At 40.4% G+C, this 25645-nt stretch overlaps 1 protein-coding gene across 1 annotated transcript in view; it reads left to right on the forward strand.

Annotated features, from left to right (window-relative positions):
• The window catches only part of DOCK2 (dedicator of cytokinesis 2), a 736392-nt gene that overhangs the window by 650980 nt on the left and 59767 nt on the right, over positions 1 to 25645 (forward strand). The window contains exon 34 of the mRNA XM_006884420.1: positions 8732 to 8817. Coding sequence (XP_006884482.1) covers positions 8732 to 8817 — 86 coding nt within the window. The remainder of the gene's footprint in view (positions 1 to 8731; positions 8818 to 25645) is intronic.

A 25645-nucleotide genomic window follows, 5' to 3' on the forward strand; every position in this document is an offset into this window, starting at 1 on the left:
TGACTGGATTATTTCACTCAGCATAATGTCCTCCTGGGTCACTCATTTTGCATAATATTTCATAAGTTCCTTGTTTTTCAATGCTGTGTGAATATACCAGAGCTGCTCTATCCATCCATTTGTTGATGGGAACTTGAGTTGTTCCTAGCTCTTTGCTATTGCGAACAAAGCTGCAGTTAACATGGGTGTGCATATTAGACTCATTTCTTGAGGGCCAAAGCAAACTCTCTTATTTTTGAACGTTGAATGGATATCATGAGAATTTTCCTGGAATATTGGATGTGTTGAGAACAATACACACATACACACATACACACATATTTTAGGGGAAAAGTCTTTACTCAAGGAAAGACTGTTCAGAAAATGTTTACGATAATGAAGGTGACTGCCCACTGGTTGTGTTACCTACAGGGGCTGGACAGACAAGCCTTCTTGCTGCTGATTCTTTGTGGAGAGAGGGACTGTGGGCTTTCCTGATGAAGTTGGTGGGAAAGAGTGGATTACATGAAAGGTAGAAACTAAAGAGAGTGGTTACCTGTGGGACAAATTGAAATTGGAGACTGGAAATAGCTATTAGTCAGAGAGTCTGAACCATTAGCCAACCAGAATGCAAGAGAACATCACTCTGTCAGAGAAGGGAGAAGAGCTGACATATGTCATGAACGGTGCCTAAACAGTGCCTTGAATACAGAGGTTGGTGATTGGTTGTTGAATATTTTAGTATTCTTCAGTTTAATACATTTTGCCATTGAGGCTGTGTTTTTAGCATGAGTTAGCAATTTGGATGGTTTAGAACACAGTACCATGGGGGATAAAAGGCAATCAATTCATTTAGTGTGTATTCAGCACCTGCAGTGTTCAGGCAGCTGGGCTTTGGCATCAGATAGATTGTAAATGTAAAATAGATTACAAGCTTGTTGCTTGTAAGCTGAACAATTAGGTAGAAGTTAGTCATCTGCTTTCAGTCGTACTTTCTTCATCTGCAAAATGGTATCATAATGTCATTGTTGTTCATTGCTGTCAAGTCAGAAATGACACATAGCTGACCCCCCAGCTGGCTTTCAGAGGGCTGGAAATCTCAAAGCAGCTGATGGATTCAAATCATATGCCTTTGTGTTTGTGTTGGCAGCACAACTTACCACGAGGCCACCAGAGCTCTCTTTCATTCCATTAAGGGATGCTAAACTTGAGCTCTTTGGGGGATGAATTGCAGCAGACAGATTATATAACTCAGAGAGAATTAGAAAGTGGCAGTGACTCCCCCAGGCCTCCTTCCCACAAGACACTGTCTTCTCTAGCTTGCTCTCAATGCTGGCCCCACCCAGCCCAGCCCACCCCAAGACGGGAGATCAAAGGCAAAGGCGGGCTCAGCAGTGTCAATGGGATCTTTCTGGTCTATAACATCCGGGCCTGTTGCACTGTATCTGCTGTTCCTGTATCAAAGTCTGGATGGTACCTTTGAAGAAGTTCCCTTGTTCCCTAAATTTACACATGAGTAGGCAGGGACTGGGATCCTTTCAGGGAGAAAACCTCCGAGGGAAACATGATAAAAAAACAAGATGAGAAAACATTCTAGGGGAACAAGCTGATGGAAATAGACATCGCGTTTCCGAGAAGAAGCAGCATATGCAACACAGGGGAGATGCAGTGCGAACATGAGGCCTGTGCCATTCTGCTGACAGAGAAAAGTATGTCCCTGAGTGGAATGGCTCCTTGAGTCCTACTCCGTTCTGGTTCTGCTGACTGGACCTCTTTAAGGGTGTATCAAGCTTTTGTAATGTCAGACTATTTAAATTATAACCTATGGATAAAACAAACAAACAAAAAAACAGGTGCCATTGAGTTATTCCAACCATACAGGGTGTTTTGGCTATAATTTTAAGAAGAGCAAACCACTAGGCCTTTCTGCTATGTTACCACTGGGTAGGTTCACTCTTAACAAGCGTTAGGTTAATATTCTATTTGTGACTTAGGGCCACAAATATTGTGTATTGTTGTTGTGATTATGTGCTGTCATGTTGTTGTTGTGTATTGGCGAGTTGGAACTGACCCACAGCTGACCCTCCAGTGAGTTTTCAGAGGCAGTAAATCTTGCAAGAGGAGATTGCCCATTCATCTCCTGAGGAGAAGCTGGTGATTTGAACTGAGTGCCTTTGGGTTGGCAGCACAACCCTTTACCACTAAATCACCGGAGCTCCTGCTCATAGCAACCCTACATGACAAACTAGAACTGCCTCACGGGCAGTAATTACACTTTAATCTTGGGATCAGTGGACCAGGTCTTTTCTCCCATGGAACAGTTCTGTCATCCTTTCAATTAGCAACTGGGCACTTGCTTCACCATTGCACCAGTAGAAGTCCTTTAAGCTTTGGCTGACCCACTGCCATTGAGTTTATTCTGACTCTTTGTCACCCTTCAGCAGGTTTCCAAGGCTATAAATCTTTCCAGAAGGAGAATGCCCATCTATCTCCCAAGGAATATCTGATGGATTAGAACAGATAACCTTTTGGTTAGGAGCACGAGTAACACACTTCATCACCAGAGCTTCTAAACCTGTAGTAGTTACTTTTAGACAAATATCCTCCTAGAGGGGCTGAAATGAGTCAAGAGCCCATGATGTGATGCAGTCCTGTAATGTAGCCTGAGATCAAACTGAAATTAAACCAGAGCAGCCATAGCTCTGCCCAAGGCTGTACCTAGTGACAGTGTGTGTGTGTGTGTGTGGGGGGGGTGTTTCATGTAATAATATAGCAAAATGTATAGTTGGGAGGGCTATCTTGTTTTGTACTCTTGGACTTTTCTGGTTCAAATGTATGCATCCTTTGAAACTCAATGCAAGGGTTCTAGTTTACCTTGGTTTCTGAATTTGTAAAATGAAGATGCTGCTGCCCTTCTCACTAGGCTATTACAAGAATTAAATGAGATTATGGTGCTGATGAAGATGGCAGCGACAATACAAGAGAGGGGCACGATGCTATTTCTAAGAATTACTAAGGACTGACTACGTGCCAAACACCATGCTGGCCTTTAATGGGTGTCTTCTCATTATGAGTACTGCTCATAAAAATAAATCCTTATAAAAATGAGTACTGCTTCTCATCTCCATTTGAGAGATGGAACACTGCCTCTGAAAGGTCCACTATTACTTGTACACAGTGTTGGATACCACAGTAAGTAAGGTTAGTGTGGCTCACTTACTAATAATCTGTAAGAAATACTCAGTGTATTTTGCTCCACACCAAAGATTCTGCTTCTAAGTCTGACTGGCATCTGCCTCTCTCCACAGCACCTCCCTATAGAAGCAAACTTTCTTCTCAAATTTACAACCCTGACAGACTTTCACAGAGGTGGTGAAGCCTGTGTGAAATAACTCATTACAGATCATCAGGAGAGAATAAATCAGCCCCTGTTTACCTTGCTTTCTGGGTAATCTGCCCCTGCTGGTACAGCGGGTTTCTTCCAACAACTGCTCTCAATAACCAAAAGGTAGAAACAACTCCCTGTCCATCAGCACATGTGTTTATATGCAAAATGTGGTACATGTGTAAAATGGAGCATTATCAGCCACCAAGAGACCTGCAGCCCTGTTACATGCGCTAGCAGAGATGAGCCTGGAAGATGTTATGCTGAGTGAAATAAGTCAGACACCAGAAGACAGATATTGTATGATTCCACTTACATGAAATATCTAGAAAAGCGACTGCATAGAGGCCAAAAGTCCTAGTGGGCACCAGGATAGGTAGAAGGGGAAAAGGAGAAGCATTGCTTAGTAAGGGGGGTGGAAAGATGGAATGGATCATGGTGATGGTTGTGCAACAGGATGGATTACATTAAGGTCACTGAATCACATGCATGAGAATGATTAATGTAGCAAGTGTTTTTTATATAAGTTTTAACACAATAAAACAAAGTAAAAGAAGGACACTTTCAGTAATATCCTTAAGGTTACACCAGTGGGGGAAAAAGTCAGAGCACAGTTGAGACTGAGGCCATGTGATGCTGAAGCCTGTGCTGTAGCCCCTTTGCAGCTCTAGCCCTGCATCTGACTGCCTGTGCCTCCCAGCCCGCCCTGAGGGCTCAGCACTGCAGCAGCATCTGCACTCTTCCACACCCTGTAATTTCCCTCCTGGAGGGCCCTTTTGTGACCCTGCGACAAGTGCTTATTTACCCCATCCATTTCTTCTGTGCTCCAAAGAAAAGAAATTCCTCTCCCGAGGAGGAACTGCGCCAGCATTTCCCAGTGAAGTACTCAGAGAAGAATAAAAATGCTGGTTTTCTCCCCCAGAGCTGCTTTCCAGTAACATTCGGCAACAATAACAGTAACATTAGCCTCCATAAGAATAGGATGCGCTAACAAAGTGAACACTTGAGCATATGCACTCTGCTAGAGCTTAGTATATCAAATCCCATCTAGTCCTCGGAACTATGATATAGATGTTATAGTTGTGCCCATTATATTGGTATTGGTTTGACAAACTGTGTTATGCAGGTCAATCAGACCCACTACTTGTTCTTATAAATAAAGCTTTATAGGAACACAGCCACAGTCATCCCTGTATGTGGTTTCATACTATAACAGCATAATTGAGTAGCTGCGACAGAGATTGTATGGCTCACAAAACAGAAAATATCTATCTGACATTTTCCAGAAAAAGTTTGCCAACCACTAATATAAAGCCTGAAACTGAGGATTAGAAAGACCTAAGAGTTTTCCCAAGATTATTTCAAGCTATCCAACCTAACATGACAACACCCTCTTAGAGTTTTGCAGTTTTATTTCTTCTTGCCCTAGACTTGGCACACTACATATCTCTGAGCACAAAGCAAACCTTTTGGTGCACCTATGATTTTGAATGGCACTTAATATATAAAAGCTACTTAACTGTATGCATCCTGTAAGAGACATGGCCCTTTTGAAAACCAGGAACCCAGACACTTGACACGCTGTCTCTCCTCAGCTCTGTAACTTTATTTCTTTCACCTTTTGCTTCAAGTGAATTGCTTTCCTCCTTTTTCTCCACATTACCACCTCCACAACTTGGCTCACTGTGCTCCCCTTACCTGAATGTCTTTTCTCACCATATTTATCAGAATCTTATCTATCTTCCTAGACCTAATGTACCTCTTTCAACAGTTTCTCAACTCTGGCAACTTAGAGGAAATTTGTTCTTATCTCAGCTGAATCACAACAAACTTTGACTCCCTCCTTGGGCTGTTAGCAAACGCAGTAACAGTTTGAACTGGGTAGAAGGTGCTCTGTTCTCTGCCTTTTCATCCTCTAAAGATTCCATCTGAGACTTTGGTGGTTCAGTGGGAGAATTCTTGCATTCTACATGGAAGATCTGTGTTTTATTCTTGGTCAGCACACCTCAGATGTATCCATTCTCGTGTGTCAGTGGAGGCTTGTGTGTTGTTAGGATGCTGAGTAGATTTCAGTGAATCTTCCAGACTAATAGAGGCTAAGAAGAAAGGCCCGGTAATCTTCCTAAAACCAGCCAGTGAAAGCCCTATGGATCACTATGTTAGGATCTGCAGCCAGTCATAGGCATGCATAGTACTAGTCAGTATTTTGAATCACTGTGCATGAATCAGGGGCCTGTTTGATGGCAGTTAACAACAATAATAAAGCTCCCCACTAAAAAGGGCTTAATTCTTTATGCATTGAAGCTAAACTTACTACTATCAAGTTGCTTCTTGCTTATAGTGAACGTCATTGAGTTTCCAAGACTGTAAATCTTTATAGGAGAGGACTTCTCATCTTTAGTTACTGGGTTCAAACGATTGACCTTTGGGTTAGCAGCATCACATCTAATGCATCACCACACCAGAGCAATGCACTGGAAAGAACCTGCTGGAAGCACTCTTGTGGTTGAGGCTTTAGATATAAGTGACTGAATATAATAAAGTGTCTTCTCCATCTCTAATAACAACTAACATTTACAGAGAGTTGTCCCAAGCTGGAGGCTGGCTGCCTCACATGCCTTTTCACATGGAAAGGTAAGCCCAGTGGATTGTTGTGAGGACAGAGTGTAAAGAGACTGAGTTGGACACTAGGAACCCCTGCTTGAGAGCTGACTTGACCTTGGTAACCTTCCCCAAACCCCTGTTCCCTTTTCCAGGTACCAGTATCTTTTTGCTTAGTAAGATGTAAGAGGTGTTGACTGGATGATTTGTATGGACTCTTCAAGATGTGATATTAAAACAATGCAAACTGTTCCCCATTGCAGCCATGAAAGGAGGCACTGCATGGCCTTTCTAGAAAATATGTTGATTAAGCTTTGAACTACACTGGATGAAATGCCTCTTGACATCGAAAATAGAAAGACAGATCACTCTCTTACTTTAGTGCAGGATGTTCTGATGAGTTTGGAGATTCATATTTCATACATACTCACATATGAGCTCTGGTGCTCATTGATAAGGAGTTGTACAGCCAACACAAAGGTTCATGGTTCAAATCCACCAACTCATCAATGAATAAAGATAGTCAATATCCTCTTGTGTAATTTACTGCCTTTGAAAACTCTCTGCAGGGAGTTGGTTCCTAGTTGAAAGTACATTACAACTCTGTGTGTGTGTGTGTGTGTGTTGTTGTTGTTGTTGTTGTTGTGTGCTGCTGAGTCTCCTGAGACTCATAGCGACCCTATGTACAGCAGCCCTAAATCCTGCTCTATCCTTTGCCAATCTCACTGTCTCCGACATACCTAACCCCATTACCCCAATGACTGAATTAATCCATCTCATCGATGGTCTTCCTTTCCTGCGCTGTCCCTCCACTCTCCCAAGCATGATGTTCCTCTCCAAGGACTGATCCTGCCTTGCAACGTGTCCAAAGTATGGCAGATGAAGCTTCAGAATCCTGGCCTCCAAGGAGCAGCCTGGTTTCACTCTCTCTAGGATGAACTTGTTTATTCTCCTAGCATTCCATGTTGTATTCAATACTCTTCTCCAGCACCACACCTCAAAGGCATCAACTCTCCTTCTATCCATTTTCGATCTCTCTGATGCATAGGAAGTAATTGCAAAGACCATGGCCTGTATCAGGCACATCTTAATCTCCAGACTGACATTGTTGCTCTTCAGTACTTTGGAGAGGTTTCTGACAGTAGACTTTTCCAACATAATAATATTTTAATTTCCTGGCTGCTGGTACCAAGAATGATGATTATAGAACCAAGCAAACTGAAACTGTCAACAATCTCAATCTCTTCACCATCTATCATGATACTGCCAATTGGCCCAGTGGTGAGAATCTTTGTTTTCTTGATCTTGATATTTGTTGTTGTTGTTGTTGATTGCTGTCTAATTGAGTATGACTCATAGTGACCCTATCAACAAAAGGCCTGAAGTCTTTCTATAACTATCGTCATTTATCAAAGTTCACAGAGTTTCCAGAGGCATTTTGTTTAGGAAGTGGATGCCATTCGTGTTTCCAAATAAATATATATAAAATATAGAAATATATTACATACTAATATAATATATATTGTATATTATATGTAATAATTCCATGTGTGTGTATATATATCTATCTAAAAGGAAGTTATTAGTTCATGTTCAGTAAAATTAAGATAACTTCAGGTATGAGTAGATCCAAGGGCCCCAAAATGGTATCATATCTCTATTGCTTTTCATCTCCTTGCCTTGTTTCCCTCTGTCTAGGAGTCATTTTCAAACATGCTCTTTCATTGTGATAATTCCTGACAGCTTTAGATTTTCAGACTTACATCTCAAATGAACAGAAGGACTCTTTGAGCTAAAAGTTACAACAAAATTCTACATTGTCTTGTCCAAGGTCTTTATTAATCCTGGTATGTAGATAATGGAATATACAAATTAGATACCCATTTAGGTGTGTATCCACAGCTGGAGAGAGGGAGGTGTGGTCAGTCCATAACTAAGATTAGGAGAGGTGTGACGCTGGTCAGTCAGAAATAATAGCTGTCCAGGACATCATGCCATTCCATGGAGATGGAGGCCCCTTTTACATAGCTCCTTGTCTTTTTGTGTGTTGGTTTTCTACTTTAATATTATACTGTAAAATTTGTTTACTCTTTGATAGCTAACTTAAACAATATGGTATTTGAGAAGACTGCCTGACATCGCACTCTCCTTTCTCCTTTCTCTCCTTTTCTTGCTTCCATCCCTTTCTCTTTGCTCCAGTACTTACCAGCTGTTTGGCCTCCTCCCACCTTCTGGATACTTTCAAAAGGCACATTTGGTATGGCAGTTGTTGTTGTGGTTCAGTGCCGTCGAGTCGTAGGCGACTCATAGTGAATCTATGGACGAGAGTCCTCTACACTTGTGCGACTTTCATCCTTTCTCCAGGTTCATAGGATTTCTGGAGGCAAGCTATTACCGAAGTGGATGCCACTCCTGCATCCAAGCTTGATTTAATCGGGGAACTCTACCATACACTGTCCACCATGGGTGACCAATATCACATTTAATACATCAGTGTCGCAGTGTTCAGCTTCACAGTAACCACCAATTACCTCTGTATGGCAAGTTGGACACACCAGGGCTATATGACCTTTGACTTGGTCCATAGTATAATGGTGAGCTTTGGGAACTCTAAGAGGCACACATAGTATTATCTTCCTCTGAGCATCTCCAATTCTCTGCATTCTATATAATAGATGACTCTTAGAATTTCCTTAAGTCATTACGCTGACTAATTTCATCATTAGACTGTCTAATATTATTGTTACTTTTGATTTTCTTCCTCAGTTTGAAAATGAAATCATCCTCAAGCTGGACCATGAAGTGGAAGGAGGCCGAGGGGACGAGCAGTACATGCAGCTGCTGGAGTCGATGTAAGTCCAGTGCCAGACAGGAGGGCCTGAAGCTGGTATACCCTCCCCTCACTTAGACATTACTCTGAGGTTCACAAGTATTGTGGAAACTCCATTTTGGGAAATAACCTCACATCTGTCTCTTAAGTAGTAGTTTCTTTGATATTTATTGAATGGGCCAGATAAAAATAAAGTCCATTATATTGAAAAGGGAGAAATGGTCATCCAAAATGCCCAAATCCTTTTTGGTTTAGCTGTGGAATAATTGATGCTATATTTTTCTTTCTTTTTAACCTCTGAGAAAGAATGATCATGATGAATACTTACTGTGTACATGCAGTGCAGCTGACACTGTGCTAAGTGTTGTGTATGTATTGTCTCATTTTGCTCCATTTAAATTGTTTGATCTGCATTCCATAGAGGTGGCTCCTGAGGTTCAGGGGACTTAAGTGCATTGTCTAAGGAAACACAGCTAGTCAGACTCCAGGTTCTTTTCATCCTTCCTGGCTGCCTCATACTACCTGCTAGCCACTAGGTAGGAAAAGAGAAAGAGGGAGAGAAACATAAAGGGACTTTTAGATGTGGGCAGATGAAGCCCACTGTTGGCCTGTCCTCTATTCTAATCAGCATGGAGGATGCAGCAGAAAGAGCCCAAGAATGGGTCTTGGCATCAGGACTTTAGCTTTTATTTCTCTATTACTTATAATTTGTACAACTTGTGATGAATCATGCAGCATCTATGACCTGAGTGGAGTGTACTCATCTGTAAAGTGGGAATAATAAATTCCCTATGGTTTTAATAATAATCATTATTATAATAATTATTAAAACATAATAATTATAAAGCAGCTGCTGCAAAACAGGAACATAATAAAGACTCTTTGACCCTCTCAATCTGCCCTCCACTTTCTTCTATTCTTGACATCGTGATTGACCCCTTCTTCCCTATGAAGCCTTCTCCTGAGTTTGGTAATGAAGCTCAGATATCCCCAAATTCCTTAGAATCATATGTTTCCCAATTTTGATCTTAGATTCTTTTCCCAACATTCATTAAAAAAAATGTTATGAACAAAACCAGACTATAGGCTTTGCTCTAAATGGATTAAGAGCTTAGACGTGAAGACTAAACCACAAAAATCCTAAAAGAAAATGCAAGAACCATGTTTTCCCACCTAGCTTTTAACAATTGATTCTGTAACATAGTAACACAAGCAGAAAAGGTAAAAAATGAAATGAATAAATGGGACTCATAAAAATTTAAAATCTCTGTTCATCAAAAGATTTTTACCCAAATAGTGAAAAGCCACTCCTGAATATCTTTGCAAACCACATGTCTGGTAAGAATCTAATTACCAAAATATATGTAAAGCTTCAACAACTTAACAACAAATAGGCAACCCAGTCATAAAACAGCCAGAGAAATTGAGTAGATATTTCATGAAGGAGGACATTCAGATGGCCACCAAAGCAAGAAAAGATGCTCAGAATCTTCAACTATCAGAGGGAAGCATATAAAAACTACAATAATGTATACTGCATTGAAACAGATGAGGGAGAGAACTGTTTAGGAGGAATATGTGATTAAGTATTATTGTCATGAAGAGAGTCGAGAATGAAAGCTGCCTAGTAGAGTGGACTGGGGGTGGGGGTGTGTAATTGTATAACAATGAAAGAATGAATTTTTATTTTTATTTATTTTTACTTTTCAAAGAGAAAAGGGAACTGGGAGCAGGGTTAGGCAGGGAGGAAAGTATACAACAGATAAATAAGTGGAAATCCAATGTCTCTGTAAACTTTTATTAAAATTAAAAAAAATTAAAAAGCAATGAAGCAATGACAAAGTAAATAATTTAAAAAAATCATGAGGAAAAAAATAAATTCTCAATGGGATGGCTAAGACTTAACTAGAAAATGTTGATGATAATATGAGGAAATTGGCATCTTTATCCAACAGCATAGTGTGTGACTTATAGGGCTTTTCCTCAGGAGGTTGGCAGTTTGAGTTACTAACATTTTCATGGAAGAAAAATGAGACTATTCCTTTCCATAAGGATTTACAGCCTCAGAAATCCGGCGGATATTCACCAACAGTTGGGATCACCTCCATGTCAGTGTTTTGTTTGACTATTTGTTTGTTTTATCTATTTCTGGTGGGAGAGCAAAATGGTACAGCTATTATGTAAACGGTGTGGTGGTTTCTAAAAAAACCCAAACAAACTGAAACTAAGACAAACATAGGACCCAGCAATTGCACATCTATATCCCAAAACACTGGATGCTCAAACAGATGATTGAACATCAATGTTCACCATAGCCTATCCATAATAAGAAAACAGTAGAAACAATTGAAATTCTTATAAACATATAAATAAATAGATAACACATGGCACATGTATACAGTTGAATACCTTTTTGCCAGTGTTGATGTGGAGGGTCAGGGAAAGAAAGGAAGACCCTCAACAAGATGAATTGATACAGTGATTGTAACAATGGACTCAACTATATCAGAGATAATGAGGATGTCTTCGGATAGGGCAGGGTTCAGATCCACTGTTCATCAGGTCACTATGAGTTATAGTGTACTTGATGGGCCGAACAACAAGAAGAGTAAGTATATTGTTGCTGGTTCGTTGTTGAGCTTTTGCATGCATATGAGGCAATGAAAAGACTATAGCTTGGATCAGACATTGCCTAGTCTTCAAAGTGATGTTAGTCCTTTTAATGCTATAAAAAGGTCTTTTTATTAATTTTTTAATATTACTCTGATTTATTTACAAAGTTTGAATACACTGGTTTTTTACAAAAGACCCATCTTTACAATAGATCTTCTCAATGAAGTAATACATCAATTGATTTCTTGACAGCTGCTTCCACAGGTGCTGATCCTAGATCTAAGTAAAATAAAATCCTTGAGGACTTCCATTTTTTTCCATTTGTCTTGTTTGCTTATTGTGAAGAGTTTAGTTTTTATGACATCAAATCATAATCCATACTGAAAGCTGGATCAGTAATTTAGCTTTTAATCTTCATCATTAATTGTTCTCAGTCATCTTCCCTTTCAGCGTACTAAATTATGTCATAGGCATATCAGAGGTTGTTGGAATCACCTTCACCAGAGTGGGTTTGGTTTGACTATTTCCTTGATTTAATTACGCTTTCTCTAATCCTGCTGCTACATTATTCTTCACATAGTCCATTTTCTTTTATTATTTGCTCAGTTTGCAGATTGAATAAGTATGTGGAAAGGATACAGCCATGATATACACCTTTCCTGATTTTAAACCAGGCAGTGTCCCTTGTTTGATTAGAAAGATTACCCGACAGGTTCTGTATAAGCTCAGTTAAATGTTCTGGAATATCTACTCTTTGTAGTGCTATGTATAATTTGTTTTGGTCAAATGCCTTTTCATAGTCTATAAAACACAAGAAACATCTTTTGGATATTCTTTGCTTCCAGCCAAGATCCATGTGGCATTAACAATGATAATAATCTGTTCCATGTCCTTTCTTGAATCTGGCTTCAATTTCTGGTAGTCTGCTATTGATGCATTGCTGCAACCACTTTTCAATTATTTTTGATAGAATTTTATTTATATATAATATTAATGATATTGCTCAATAACATCTATACTCTGTTTGATTATATTTCCTTTTAATGACTATAAATAAGTCTCCTCCAGTTGGTTGACCAGGTAGCTATCTTCCCAGTTTCTTGTCCTCTATGGGTGAATGCTTCCAACATTGCATCTATTAGTTGCAACATCACAATTGATATTCCATCAATTCCTGGCTTCTTGTTTTCTGCTAATGTCGTCAGTACAGTTTGGATTTTATCCCTCAATACTAATAAGAGAAATGAAGTTTTGGTATATGCTGTAAATATGGATGGAGCTTGAAATCATTGTGCTAAGTGAAACATCTCAATTATAAAAGGACATAGATTGTATGATGTCACTTATATAGAAAAGACAAGAACAAGCATAAAATAGAGAACAAACTCATTACTTGTTGCCACAGAGGAAGACTCTTACTTATGGAGTACCATAAACCATAAATTTTTGTTTATGGAGATGGAATAGTTATATTATTGTTTGGAATATGCATATGGAATAATTGATTAAAGATACAGTTGTATACCCTACTAATATAATTGCTGCCAATAAATTGTACACTTGTAAAAAAGTTTAATTGGAAAATATTGTGTGATAGCTGTATATACAACAATTATCCAAAAATTGAGTAACAGCTAATGCTTGTTATTGTTGTTATTCTTATGTGACATCAAGTTTTCTGCAACTCATAGTGACCCTATATACAACAGCTCTGAAGCCTGCCCTATCCAGAGCCAGTCTCACTGACTCGGACACATCTACCCACATTACTCCAATTACTATATCAATCCATCTCACCTGGGGTCTGCCTCCCCTGTGCTGTCCCTCTACCATTCCTTTTCCATGGACCAGTCCTTCCTGGCCACATGCCCAAAGTATGTGAGGTGGAGCTTCAAAATCCTTGCCTCCAAGGAGAGACTTGGTTTCGCCCTCTCCAAGACAGACCTACTTGTTTTCTTGGTGGTCCATGATATGTTCAAAAATCTTCTCCAGCACCACAAATCAAAGGCATAGATTCTTCTGTCATCCTTAGTTATTGTCTAGCTCTCTGATGCATAGCAAGTAATTGCGAAGACCATGACCTGGATCAGGTCGACCTGATGTAGGCCATATATACGTAATGGTTCCCAGGTATCACAAAATACTTCATGATATTTGGTTCCTTTATTTGTATATCCAGGAGTGTGGCTGCATAAGACATCCCAGTTGATTGCCCTAACATGTAGTTAATACTTCTATTCAACCTCTTGAAAGTTGGCTGTGTAGTACCTAGTGTCTGAAAAGCTTGTAGGAGGACACCCAAGACACAACACTGGTTTTATTCATATGGAGCAAGAAGACTGAGAAATAGAATGTAGGCCTCATTGTCTTGATGAGGAACTATGTCTTTTGCAGGGCTACCGAAAGAACTGGATGGTGTCCAGTTACCATTGTTGGACTTTTTGATACAAAATTTCATAGAAGAATTCTGATCATAGTGGGGAAAAATCTAGAACAGATTAAATTCTCACAGAATTCATTCTTTCTGGAACCCTCAACTCTATTGCCTGAGAATATCTTTAAACATTAAAACAAAATATCTTCAGAAGTCATCTTTAAGTCAAATTATAGTTTAATTAAGCTAGTAAAGAGTGCACACCTTGGTTATTATGCCTTTTTATCTATGTCAGATCAAATTAATGGTGGTGGTTGTTGTTGTTATGTGCTGTCGAATCACTTGCGACTCATAGCAACCCTATGTACAACAGCTCTAAACTCTGCTCTGTCCTGTGCCAATCTCATTGCCTCCAACACACTCATCCCGATTGCCCCAGTCACCGAATCAATCCATCTCCCAGAGGGCCTTCCCCTCCTGCGCCTGCCCTCCACCCTCCCAAGCATGATATACCTCTCCAAGGACTGGTCTCTCCTTACAACATGACCAAAGTATGTCAGACGGAGCCTCAGAATCCTTACCTCCAAGGAGCAGCCTGGTTTAACCCTCTCCAGGGCGAATCTGTTTGTTCTCTTAGCAGTCCATGGCACCTTCAGCACTCTTCTTCAACACCAAACCTCAAAAGCATCAATTCTCCTTCTATCCTCCTTGGTCATTGTTCAACTCTCTGATGTATAACAAGTGATTGCAAAGACCATGGCCTGTACCAGACGCACCTTTGTCTCCAGAGAAACACCGTTGCACTTGAGTACTTTAGAGAGGTCCCTAACAGAATACTTTCCCATGGCAACACATCTTTTAATTTCCTGGCTGCTGATGCCAAGAGTGTTGATTGTGGAGCCAAGCAAACTAAAGCTGTGAACAATCTCAATCTCTTCACCATCCATCCTGACGCTGCCAATTGGTCCAGTGGTGAGAATCGTTGTCTTCTTGACATTGAGCCTCAATCCATATTGAAGGCTGCAGTTCCTGACCCTCAGCAGCAAGCGCTTCAGGTCCTCCTCAGTTTCAGCAAGCAGGGTTGTGTCATCTGCATAACACAGATTGGTTATGGATCTTCCACCAATCCTGAGGCCACATTTCTCCAGCCTCCCGGATGATCTGTTTTGCATACAGGTTGAAAAGGTATGGAGACAGGACACATCCCTGGCGTATGCCATTCCCAATTTTGAACCATGCAGTGTTTCCTTGCTCTGTTCTGACAACAAATTAATGGTAGCAACTGAAAAAATATATAGGAAGCTTATGGGTCAGCAAAACAATTCTACAGCTTATTGCTGTCAAGCTCATAGCTAAGGCACCACTGGGTTTTCAGAGTCTGTAAATCACGGTGGATGAGATTGCCCATCTTTCTCCATTGGAGTGCTTGATGAATTTGAGCCACCTGCTTTTGAGTTGTTAGTTCAACTCCTTAACAACTAGGCCACCAGAGTTTCCTTAGGGCACAGTTATTTTATGTTAATAAGAACAGGAGGAACCCAGAAAAGGAGAATGAGAATGATTAATCATAAATGTCACTTAATTGTACACGTAGACACTTATATTGGTGTATATTCTGCTGTTTATATTCCCAAAACCAACAACAAATGAACTAAAAAGTAATATACAACTAACTAAGGGGCTTACTCTGATCCTTATGATAACCCTTCTTACACTGCCCAGCCAGGCAGACCACAGTAAGCAGAACTAGGCTCCGGCCAGTGCTTTCTCAGCAGCTTCTGTCCCCCAGCTCTCTGTGCACAGTTCTGAGAAAGCACTAGAATGTCAAGATTACTTGGTCAGAGAGAGTATCTGACCATGCAATCCTCAGATGAATATTGAAACTGATTGCCCACAGGAATGTCAATATTGTCTCTTAGTCAATATTTATCTTAAAGGACCCCCCAAAAGAAAATCTAAGTATTGACCAACAACAAAACCACAAAGGATGCTAGCAATTTGCATCTTTATAAGTGGACTGAGCTCTGCATTCATCTTTGGACTATCTATCAGCAGGCTCTTCCTGAGAGATTATTGCTAAAAGGAGTCCTTAGAGGTCACGGAAATTAAAGATAGCTCATTATTTTTCTTGTGGGTTAGAGGTGTAAATGACATTTCATAAACTCATCAAACTCCACCCCAGGGGATATGGCCCCAACAAAATGTATAGGGACTTTAGTCTCTCTTCCTTTCTTTGACCTTTTTTCTTGATAGAGACCATCTCTCTTCCAACTTGTCATACTGTGATCATAGCAATTGTGCTTCTGTGAGGCTGGAAGTTGTGCCACTGATAGTTCAAATTCTAGCAGGATCACTCATGGTGGACAGGAGTTTCCAGACTAAGACTAGACATAGAAAGCAGGGCTGACCATCAACTGCTGAAATAATGGGCCATTGAAAGCCATGTAAATAGCAGCAAAACTGATGCAGTGCTAGAAGAGGAGGCTCTCAAGTTGGAAGACACTGCAAATGTGACTGAGGTAAAGCTGTTCCCAAGCTCATAAACTTGCTCTAGATTGTGGAGGAGCTAAAGAAAAAGGAAGAAATGATGAAGTAAAAGTGTTGAACATAGTTTTTAAAAGACAATGAGATAAGACAACACAAACTATTTTAACAAAACCTAAGAGACCTGGAGTTAGAAGATCAAAAGTGAAGAGTACAGTTAATATTACTCAAGATGAAGGTACTGAATAGAAAAGAAATCAAAGTCTCAAGTTGTTATGCTGAAGCATTATTCTGTGGGGAAAATATTGAAGGACACACAGGAAGCATCAAAAGAAAATGGAAAAGGGACTCTAATCCAAAAGAATTGACCAATGCTCAACCATGTCAGTGGGTATGTACGTAATCAAGAACCAATGGTACTGAAGGAATAAGCCCAAGCTGCAGTGAAGGCATTGGTGCAAAATAAAGCCCAAGAAAATGATGGGATACCAACTGAAATATCTTCAACAAACAGCTCTGGATGTGTTCAATCGTCTATGCCAAGAAATTTGGAAGACCTGGACAACCAAGTGGAAGAGATCCATACTGATGTCCTTTTTTAAATAAAAGTTATCCAACAGAATGAGGAAATTATCAAATATCATGTGCAAGTAAAATCTTAATGATAACTTTAAAATGACTAGAACAATATGTAGAGAAGAAACTGCCAAAAATTCAAGCGAGCCTTAGAAGTCTTGGAATGAGAAACATCACTGCTGACATCAGATGGATCTTGGCTGAAAGTAAAGAATACTAGAAAGATGTTTAATTTGTATTTTATTGACTATGTGAAGGCATTCAACTATATGGATCCAAATAAATTGTGAATATTGTTGAATAGAACAGACATTTTAAAATACTTAATTGTGCTCATTTGGAATCAGTACATAAATTAAGAAGCAGTCCTTCACAGAATAAGGCATAATAAATGGTTTAAAATCAGTAGAAGTATGCATCAGATTTACATATTTTCATTATATCTTACAATCTGCATTGAATAATCAATCTGAGAATTTAGACGATGTGCAGAAGAATGTGATATCTGGATTAGAGCAAGAACCATTAAATATGTATAGATTACACAGCCTTGCTTACTGAAAGTGGACTTGAGATACTTACTGATGAAGGTCAAAGATTATGGATTAAACATCAACAAAAATAAATAAAAAAATTCCTCACAAGAGACCAATAATCAGCATCATTTTAAATACATAACAGATTGAAGCTGTCCATTATTTCATTTTACTTGGACTCACAACCAACATTCATTGAAGCAGCAGTCATAAAATCAAATAATGTATTACACTGGGTAGCAGGCTAGGACCTCCTTAAAGTGCTTAAAAGCAAAGGTGCCACTTTAAAGATGAAAATCCACCTAACCCATGCCATATTTTCAATTGCTTCATATACACAAGGTTAGCCAATGAGTAAGGAAGGCTAAAGAAAAATTAATCCCTTTGAATTGTGGTGCTGCTGAATATTGAATATGGAAAGATTAACAAAAGAGCAAACAAATCTATCTTGAAAGAATTATAGCAAGAGTGTGTCTTAGCAGCAGGGATGGTGAAACTTCATGTCACCTACTTGGGGAGCATTGTCAGGAGAGATCAGTCCCTGGAGAAAGACATCATGTTGGAAAAATATAACATATTGAATCATTTAGACCCCAAACTGTATGGATTGACATAGCAATTGAACCATGGGCTTAGGCAGAGTAGACATTGTGAAGATGGTATAAAATTGGAGGAGGGTTTTCTTCTGCTCTACTTAGGGTTGCTGTGAATTGGAGATGACTTGACAATATCTAACAACAACCTGTCTTTTCTCCTTCTGGTGCCATTTTCAAGATCTACTTTGGTATGCAGGCCCTCTCATCTTGTGGATGTGCTGTTGTTGTTAGGTGCTGTTGAGTCAAATATGACTCATAACAATCCTATGAACAAAAGATATGAACCCTGTTCTATTCTGTGCCATCCTAACACTTCCTGACACACAAGAGTCCATTGCAACAGTCACCATATCAGTCTACCTAGTTGAGGGTCTTTGTCTCCTTTGACAACACTCCACCCTTCCCAGGATCATGTCCCTTTCCAAGGAATATCCCCTCCTAGCAACATGCCCAAAGAATGTGAGGCAAAGCCTCCAAAGAGCACTCTAGCTGCACTCTCTCTAAGAAATATTTCTTCTTTTGGCTGTCCATGGGATGTTCAGTGCTCTTCTCCAATACCACAGCTCACAGGAATCAATTCTTCTTCTGTTATCCTCATTCGCTTTTCAGCTCTCAGATACATACCAAATGAATGGAAAGACTATGGCCTGTATCAGATGCACCTTAGTCCTCAAACTGACATCATTACTCCTCAGTAATTTGGAGAGATCCCCAATGGAGACTTCCCCAGCACAATGTGTCTCCTTATTTCTTGACTGTTGGTACTAAGGGTGTTAATTGTGGATCCAAGTAAGATGAAGTTGTTGACAATTTCAATCTCTTCATGATACTGCCTATAGGCCCAATGGTAAGAATCTTATTTTGTTAACACTGAGATGCGGTCCATACCAAAGTCTGCATTCCTTGATCTTCTGCCACAAGTGCTGCAAGTCTTCCTTACTTCAGTAAGCAAGTTTGTATCATTTGCATAATGCAGGTTATTGATGAATCTCATCTGATCTTGATGCCACATTCTTCTTCATAGAGTCCAGCTTCTTGAATAATTTTCCCGGCATACAGATTGAGCAGGTATGGAGAGAGAATACAATGCTGGCACACTCATTTCTTAATTTTAAACCATGCAATGTTCTCCTGCTCTGTTTGTACAACAGCCTCCTGGTCCAAGTATAGGTTTCGCATGGGCACAATTAAGTGCTCTGGGATTCCCATTCTTCCCAATGTTAGCCACAATGTGTTATGATCCACACAGTCAAATGCCTTTGTTTAGTCAATAAGGCACAAATAGACATTCTTCTGGTATTCATTACTTTCAGCCAGGATCCATTTGCCATCAGCAATGATAGCCCTGATGCCATGGCCTCTTCTGAATCCTGCATGAACTTCTGGCAGTTCTCTATCTGTATACTGTTCTAGCCAATTTTGAATGACCTTCGGCAGTATTTTGCTTGCATGTTTATAAGATTTAACAAATAGATGGTGCCTGTGTGCTTCAAATAGTGTTCTGAATGTGTACAGCTACAACTCTGCATCAGAATGCAAGGCTTTGGGCAAGGACTGGTGCTGAATTTCAGCCTCTGGCATGTACCGTTGTGCAGTATGCAAGCTGTATGACCTTATCTGGTGTGCTTGTCCTACATATCTTCTGAATTCCCTTCAGAGCACACTCCCAGTCAGGTATGCCTGATACCTAGTGTGAGTCTCAAATTGAATGGCTTGATGACATACATCTCTCCACGTGCTGGTTTTGATAGCACCAGTTTCTGCGGATCTGTAAGCCTAGCCATTTTTATGATTGTGAGTTTTGTTTCACATTTCCCCAATTCTATCCAGGGCCTTCTTTGGTTATCCCCTTTGGTGTGGTCACGGGGGTACCATCTAGCTTCATACTGTCTGGTTCTTCTGGTGTCAGGGTTGTAGAAATTGCAATTTGCCTATTAGTCCTTTGCACTGACTACTTCAAAACATCTTTGCTTTTCTTCTCTCCTTTGTTCCAGACAGGGAAGCACAGATAGTTGCACCTTAGATGACTACTCATAGGCTTTGAAGACCCCAGGTGCTACTCACTATAAAGTAATAGGTAGAACATCGCCTTTGTGGACTATGTTATCTGTGTCCAGCTTTTAAATTCATGCTATTCCAGTTCTCATAGCACTGCGGAAGGTGTCTTCTGGGCTGTACCATCTGGAATTCACCTGAATCTACTCATTGGCTTCAGGCAAACCAGTTCTAAGGAGAAGTGAGCATCCTTCAGCCTACACAAGTGAGCTCTACCAGCCTTTTGTCCCACTGAGTATGGCTAAAAAATTTTTATTTCTCCCTTTATAAATGAGTACTTTTATTATGATTTGAGTGAACATTTACAAAGCCTATTTGTTTTTTATCCAATGATCCGTATACATTTATTTTATGACATCACTTACAGTGTCCACAATACCTGATCATCCACTTATTTCTTACTGCCTTTCCCATCATCCATCCTAAAACAAGTGTCTTTTAAGTTCCAGTGGTGTAGTCGCTGGGTACTGTTGGTGCACTGTTGTTCTGAAGGTCATGTCTCTCTGGCAGTTCAAATCTAGCATTGGCTCCAAGAAAGAAAGATGACCAGTCTCCTCCTGTGCTATTTTAAGTCACAATGGAGACACAATGGAGGATCAGCTGTGAGTTGGTACCTTCCCAACAGCAATGAGGTTGAGTATATCTATTTATTACTTGTTACTCCTTCTTTCTCCCTTCCCATCCCTATTACTCTTCAAAAGTGATTCTGTACAAACCTTCCTTTAGTTTGTTGTGTGTGTGTTTGTTTGTTTTTTTATAATTGTGGTCTTATACAACATATGTCCTTTTGTGACTTACTCCACTGAGCACAATGTCCTCTAGATTTGTCCATGTTACACAGTGTTTTGAGAATTCTTTTCAGATTTTCATAGTACTCTGTTTTGCAAATGTACAATCGTTTCTTCATCCATTCTTCCAACATGACACTTTTCATTGTCACCCCCATACTCTGCTACAGGCCTTAAGGGGGAGAACCAGCCCTTGTGACCTTGACAGTGCTCAGATCAAAACCTAGCTCCATGGGCCTTGTGCCTCATCTGTAAACGGAAAGTGTTTGAATATTAAACAAAATAACTCATAAAATGGAATGAAGTGAGCTCGTTCAGTATATGGAATACAAGAAGCAATTACTAAATGCTCGTAGCATGATGAATTATGGTGGAGTGTCATTTCTGTATCTAGTTCCCTTGCTGGACTGTGATCTCTTAGAGGTAAGAATGTTGACAATCTCTAGGGCTTAGAACAATATATTTTGAGTGGATAGATAGATAGATGATGGATAGATGGATGGTGGATGACAATTCTAAAATGCCTTCATATACAGCTCATCAATCCTGAGATGTATGAGTAGCTTTTCCTCCTCTTGCCTCATGCTACAATAACGAGATGGATAGGTGGCCAGGCAGACAGATGATAGATAGCCGCCACTGACTTGACTCCAAATCACCACCACGCTATGTACAATAGAACCGAATGCTTCCTGGTCCTGCATCACCCTTACAGCTGCCAGCTTGTTCAAGTCCATGTGCGGCTACTGTGCCGAGTCATCTCATGAAAGGTTTCCCTTGCTCTTGTTGCCCCACGACTTGACCAAATGTGATATCCTCCTCCAGCAATCAGTCCTTCTGGAAAACTAGTTCCAAATTAGTGAGTCGGTTGTGATCCATATGATTTTTCAATTCACTGCTTTTCAGATGTAAACCTTCAGGACTTTCTTCTTCACTTGCTTTGGACTGGAGGGAAGCTCTGCTGACACTTGTCTACTGTGGCGGCTCTGCCAGGATTTGAAATGCTGGTGCCGTAGTTTCAATGCTCATAACCACAGTCTGACAAGCTAAGTGGTATTCCTAAAGAATAGAGTCTGAAAACAAACCTAAACAAGCACTACCTGGGAACTTGTTAGAAATATAGAATTTTAGTCTCCAACTTGGACCTGAAGATCAGAATCTAGTACCAAAATGCCCAGATAGCTTCTCACACCCATTACAGTTTAAGAAGCACTAGGACTGAGCTAGTGGTTCTTGTGTTAGCTGCACATTGGAATCACCTAGAGAACTTAAACTATAAAACACGACTTGTTTCTTCAACGAGATGCAAAAGGCAATCTTCAGTTTAATTTGGAGTGGAAAGAAGCCATGAATAAGCAAAGCACTCCTTAAAAATAGATGAAAGGTAGAAGGTATCTCACTCCCTGATTTCAAATCCTACTACACTGCTGTGGTGGTAAAGACAGCGTGGTACTGATACAATGACAGACACATGGACAAATGGAATAGAATTAAGAACCCGGAGATCAGCCTATGTATTTATGGTCAACTGATTTTTGACAAGGTGATGAAATCAGTTATGTGGGGAAATGACAGCCTTTTTAACAAATGGTGTTGGCAAAACTGGAAACATACCTGCAAAAGACTCAAGCAAGATTTGGAAACTCTGGTGGCCTAGTGGCAAGAAGCTGCACGCAATGCCAGAGGTACGCAGTTCAAATCCACCAGATGCTCTGCTGGAGAAGGGGGGACAATCTTCTCCTGTACCAGTCAGATCCACTTTGATAGTACACACACACACAAAATAATAAAATAAAATAAAAATTTTAAAAAAGACTCAAGAAAGATCCTCACCTCACTCCATATACAAAAACCAACTCAAGGTGGATCATGGACCTAGGACTAAAACCAAGGACTATAAGCTTCATTAAAGAAAAGATAGGAACAATGCTAGAAGTCCTAATCCACAACATAAACAGTCTTCCAACTATCCTGAAAAACCTACAACCAGGAGAAGATAAAAGAGATGAATGGGATCTTCTAAGAATCAAATCCCTATGCACATCCAAAAACTTCTCCAACAGGGTAAAAAGAGAAGCCACAGACTGGGAAAAATATTTGGTAATGACATATCAGACAAGGGACTTATATTCAGAATTTATGAAATACTTGAGCACCACAATGAGATACAGGCAAATAATCCAATAGAAAAATAGGCACAAGATATGAACAGACACTGCACCGAAGAAGATATTCAGATGACTAACAAGCACATGAAGAAATGTTCAACATCCCTAGCTCTAAGAGAGATGCAAATCAAAACAACTATGAGATATCATCTCACCCCAGTAAGACTAACAAAATTTAACAGCAACAAATGCTGGCAAAGTTGTGGAGAAACTGGAACCCTTACTCACTTTTGGTGGGAGTATAAAATGGTGCAACCACTGTGGAAGGTGGTATGGTGCTTTCTCAAAAAGTTGCTAATAGAGATACCATTTGACCCAGCAATTCCACTACTGGGAATATACCCCAAAGAGAACATAACTGACATCCAAGCAGATATATGCACACCCATGTTTATTGCGGCTTTGTTCACAATAGCAAGGAGTTGGAAACAACCTAAGTGCCCATCAATAAACGAATGGATAGAGAAGCTGTGGTATATTCACACAATGGAATACTACACTGCATTGAAAAACAAGGAACTCCTACAATATTATTCAAAATGGGTGACTCTGGAGGACTTATGCTGAGTGAAGTATCTCAGTCACAAAAGGACAAATACTGCATGGTGCCACTGTTGTAAAACAGGATTGACATCAGGATTGGGGGGAGACGGAGAAAGACAGGTTCCATAATGTATACGGCATTGAAACAGATGAGGGAGAAAACTGTTTAAAAGGGATATGTGATTAAGTATTTTTGTCATGACAGGTGTCTAGAGTGAAAGCTACATGGTGGAGTGGACCTGGGGGAGAGTTTGTAAAACAATGAAAGAATTTTTGTTTTACTTTTTCAAGAGGGTAGTGTACGAGGGGGGAGGGTTGGGAGGGGAGAAAAGTGCAACAATGAATGAATGGAAATCCAAAGTTTCTGTAAAATTTTACTGAAATTAATAATAAATTTAAAAAATATATCATTGTAAGAAGGATATTAATAAAAACTCCACAGGTTCTGTGAGAGGATTTGCTGACAATTAGCTAAAAAAAAAAAATAACAAAAGACAAAAAAAAAATAAATAAACCAACATTACTTGCCTGAGCCCCACACCCTCAGAGGCTCTGAGGTCAGCAATCTGGGTGAGTCTTACCAGGACCACAGTTCAGTCATCAAACCATTTCTAACTCGTGATGACATTCCACTGTATTTCTGAGGCACTGTATCCTAATGGGAAGGCGCTTACCACCTTTCTTCCAAGGAAAAGCTGTGGGTTTGAAATGCTCACCTTCTGGCCAGCAGCCCATTACTTAGCCCACTCCACCACCAGGACTCCTCTGTGAGTCTTGGGCTTTGTACAAGCTCCCAGTGGTGATTCAAACCTGCATGAAGGATTGCAAACCACTGGTCTGGCCTGGGATGCCTTCTGGCCTCAGTCCTATCCACTGGGAGGTTGTGAGAAATTAGACCATGAGCACTGGAGAGCGTCTTTGCTGCACTGTCCTGTGGGTAGGAGGCAGGCTGGAAGTGGCCATTGAGAGGCAGAGAGGCAGGCAGGGACAGCTGCGGCTGAGTGAGACAGTCTAAGTCACAGGTCAGCATGCCTCTCTCCACTGAGAGCCAAGAACAGGTGCTTCTCCCACCGAGAAGATGGATTTGTCTGATCACAGGCGCAGTCTGAGACGCTGCCTCCTTGTAATCTGACTTGGCTGCTAGAAGGAAACAACTCTCTGAAGTCCTTACCTTTCTCACCTTTTCCCTCCCTGAAGCTCTTGGGATGCAAACTGCCAAGGGGAGACCAGCCAGAAGCAAAGCCTGGAGCCTGGAAGCTTGTCAAGCTGAGCCACCTGAGAGCACAGTGCAGTGTCTCCCTGCGGGGAAATGCCAGGCAGGGCTTGTCCAGATTCTCAAGATTGCCATGTACTACTGGAGGGATACTAGGAAGGCCATCAGACCTCTGAGCCTTAAATCCACGCATATATATTTTCACTTATAGAATTATGTGATGGTTTCTAACATAGCGTGTTTGCTGTTACTTCATACCGTCAAGTCAGAACCAAGTCATACCTGACCCCCAGTGAGTTTTCAGAGGCAGTTAATCATATGGGAGGAGGTTGCCCATCTTTCTCCCCTGAAGCTGCTGGTGGATTAGAACCACATACCTTTACATTGACAGCACAATTCCTTACCACCAAGTCACCAGAGCTCCCTTAGCATGTTTAGGATAAGCTACTAATCACGTACTCCCTTTCCTCATTTTCCCAAGTCAGAACCGACAGCTGATCTTCCAGTGGGTCTTCAGAGGCTGTAAATTGCATGGGAGGTGATGGCTCATCTTTTTTTCCTCAGACCAGCTGGTGGTTTCAAATTTCTTGCCTTCAAGTTGGCAGCACAACTCTGTACCCACTAGACCACCAAACGCTCTTTAGATCCCTTAACCTATTAATGTTGTTGTTGTTAGGTAACGTGAGTTGACTACCGCTCAAAGTGACACTATGAACAACAGATCTGAATCCTCTCCTCTCCTGCACCATCCTTTTTATCCCTGACACACTTGATTCCATTGTCAGAGACATTCTGTCATTTACTACTGTTGAGAGTCTTTCTTTTACTGATCCTCTATCTTTCAAGTATGGCATCCCTCTCCAAGAAATAGCATCTCTCTCTTTTTAAAATTTTATTATTATTA

The sequence above is a fragment of the Elephantulus edwardii genome, unplaced genomic scaffold, assembly GCF_000299155.1.
Source record: "Elephantulus edwardii isolate Elephantulus edwardi_28Jun2011 unplaced genomic scaffold, EleEdw1.0 scaffold00033, whole genome shotgun sequence".
Taxonomy (NCBI): domain Eukaryota; kingdom Metazoa; phylum Chordata; class Mammalia; order Macroscelidea; family Macroscelididae; genus Elephantulus; species Elephantulus edwardii.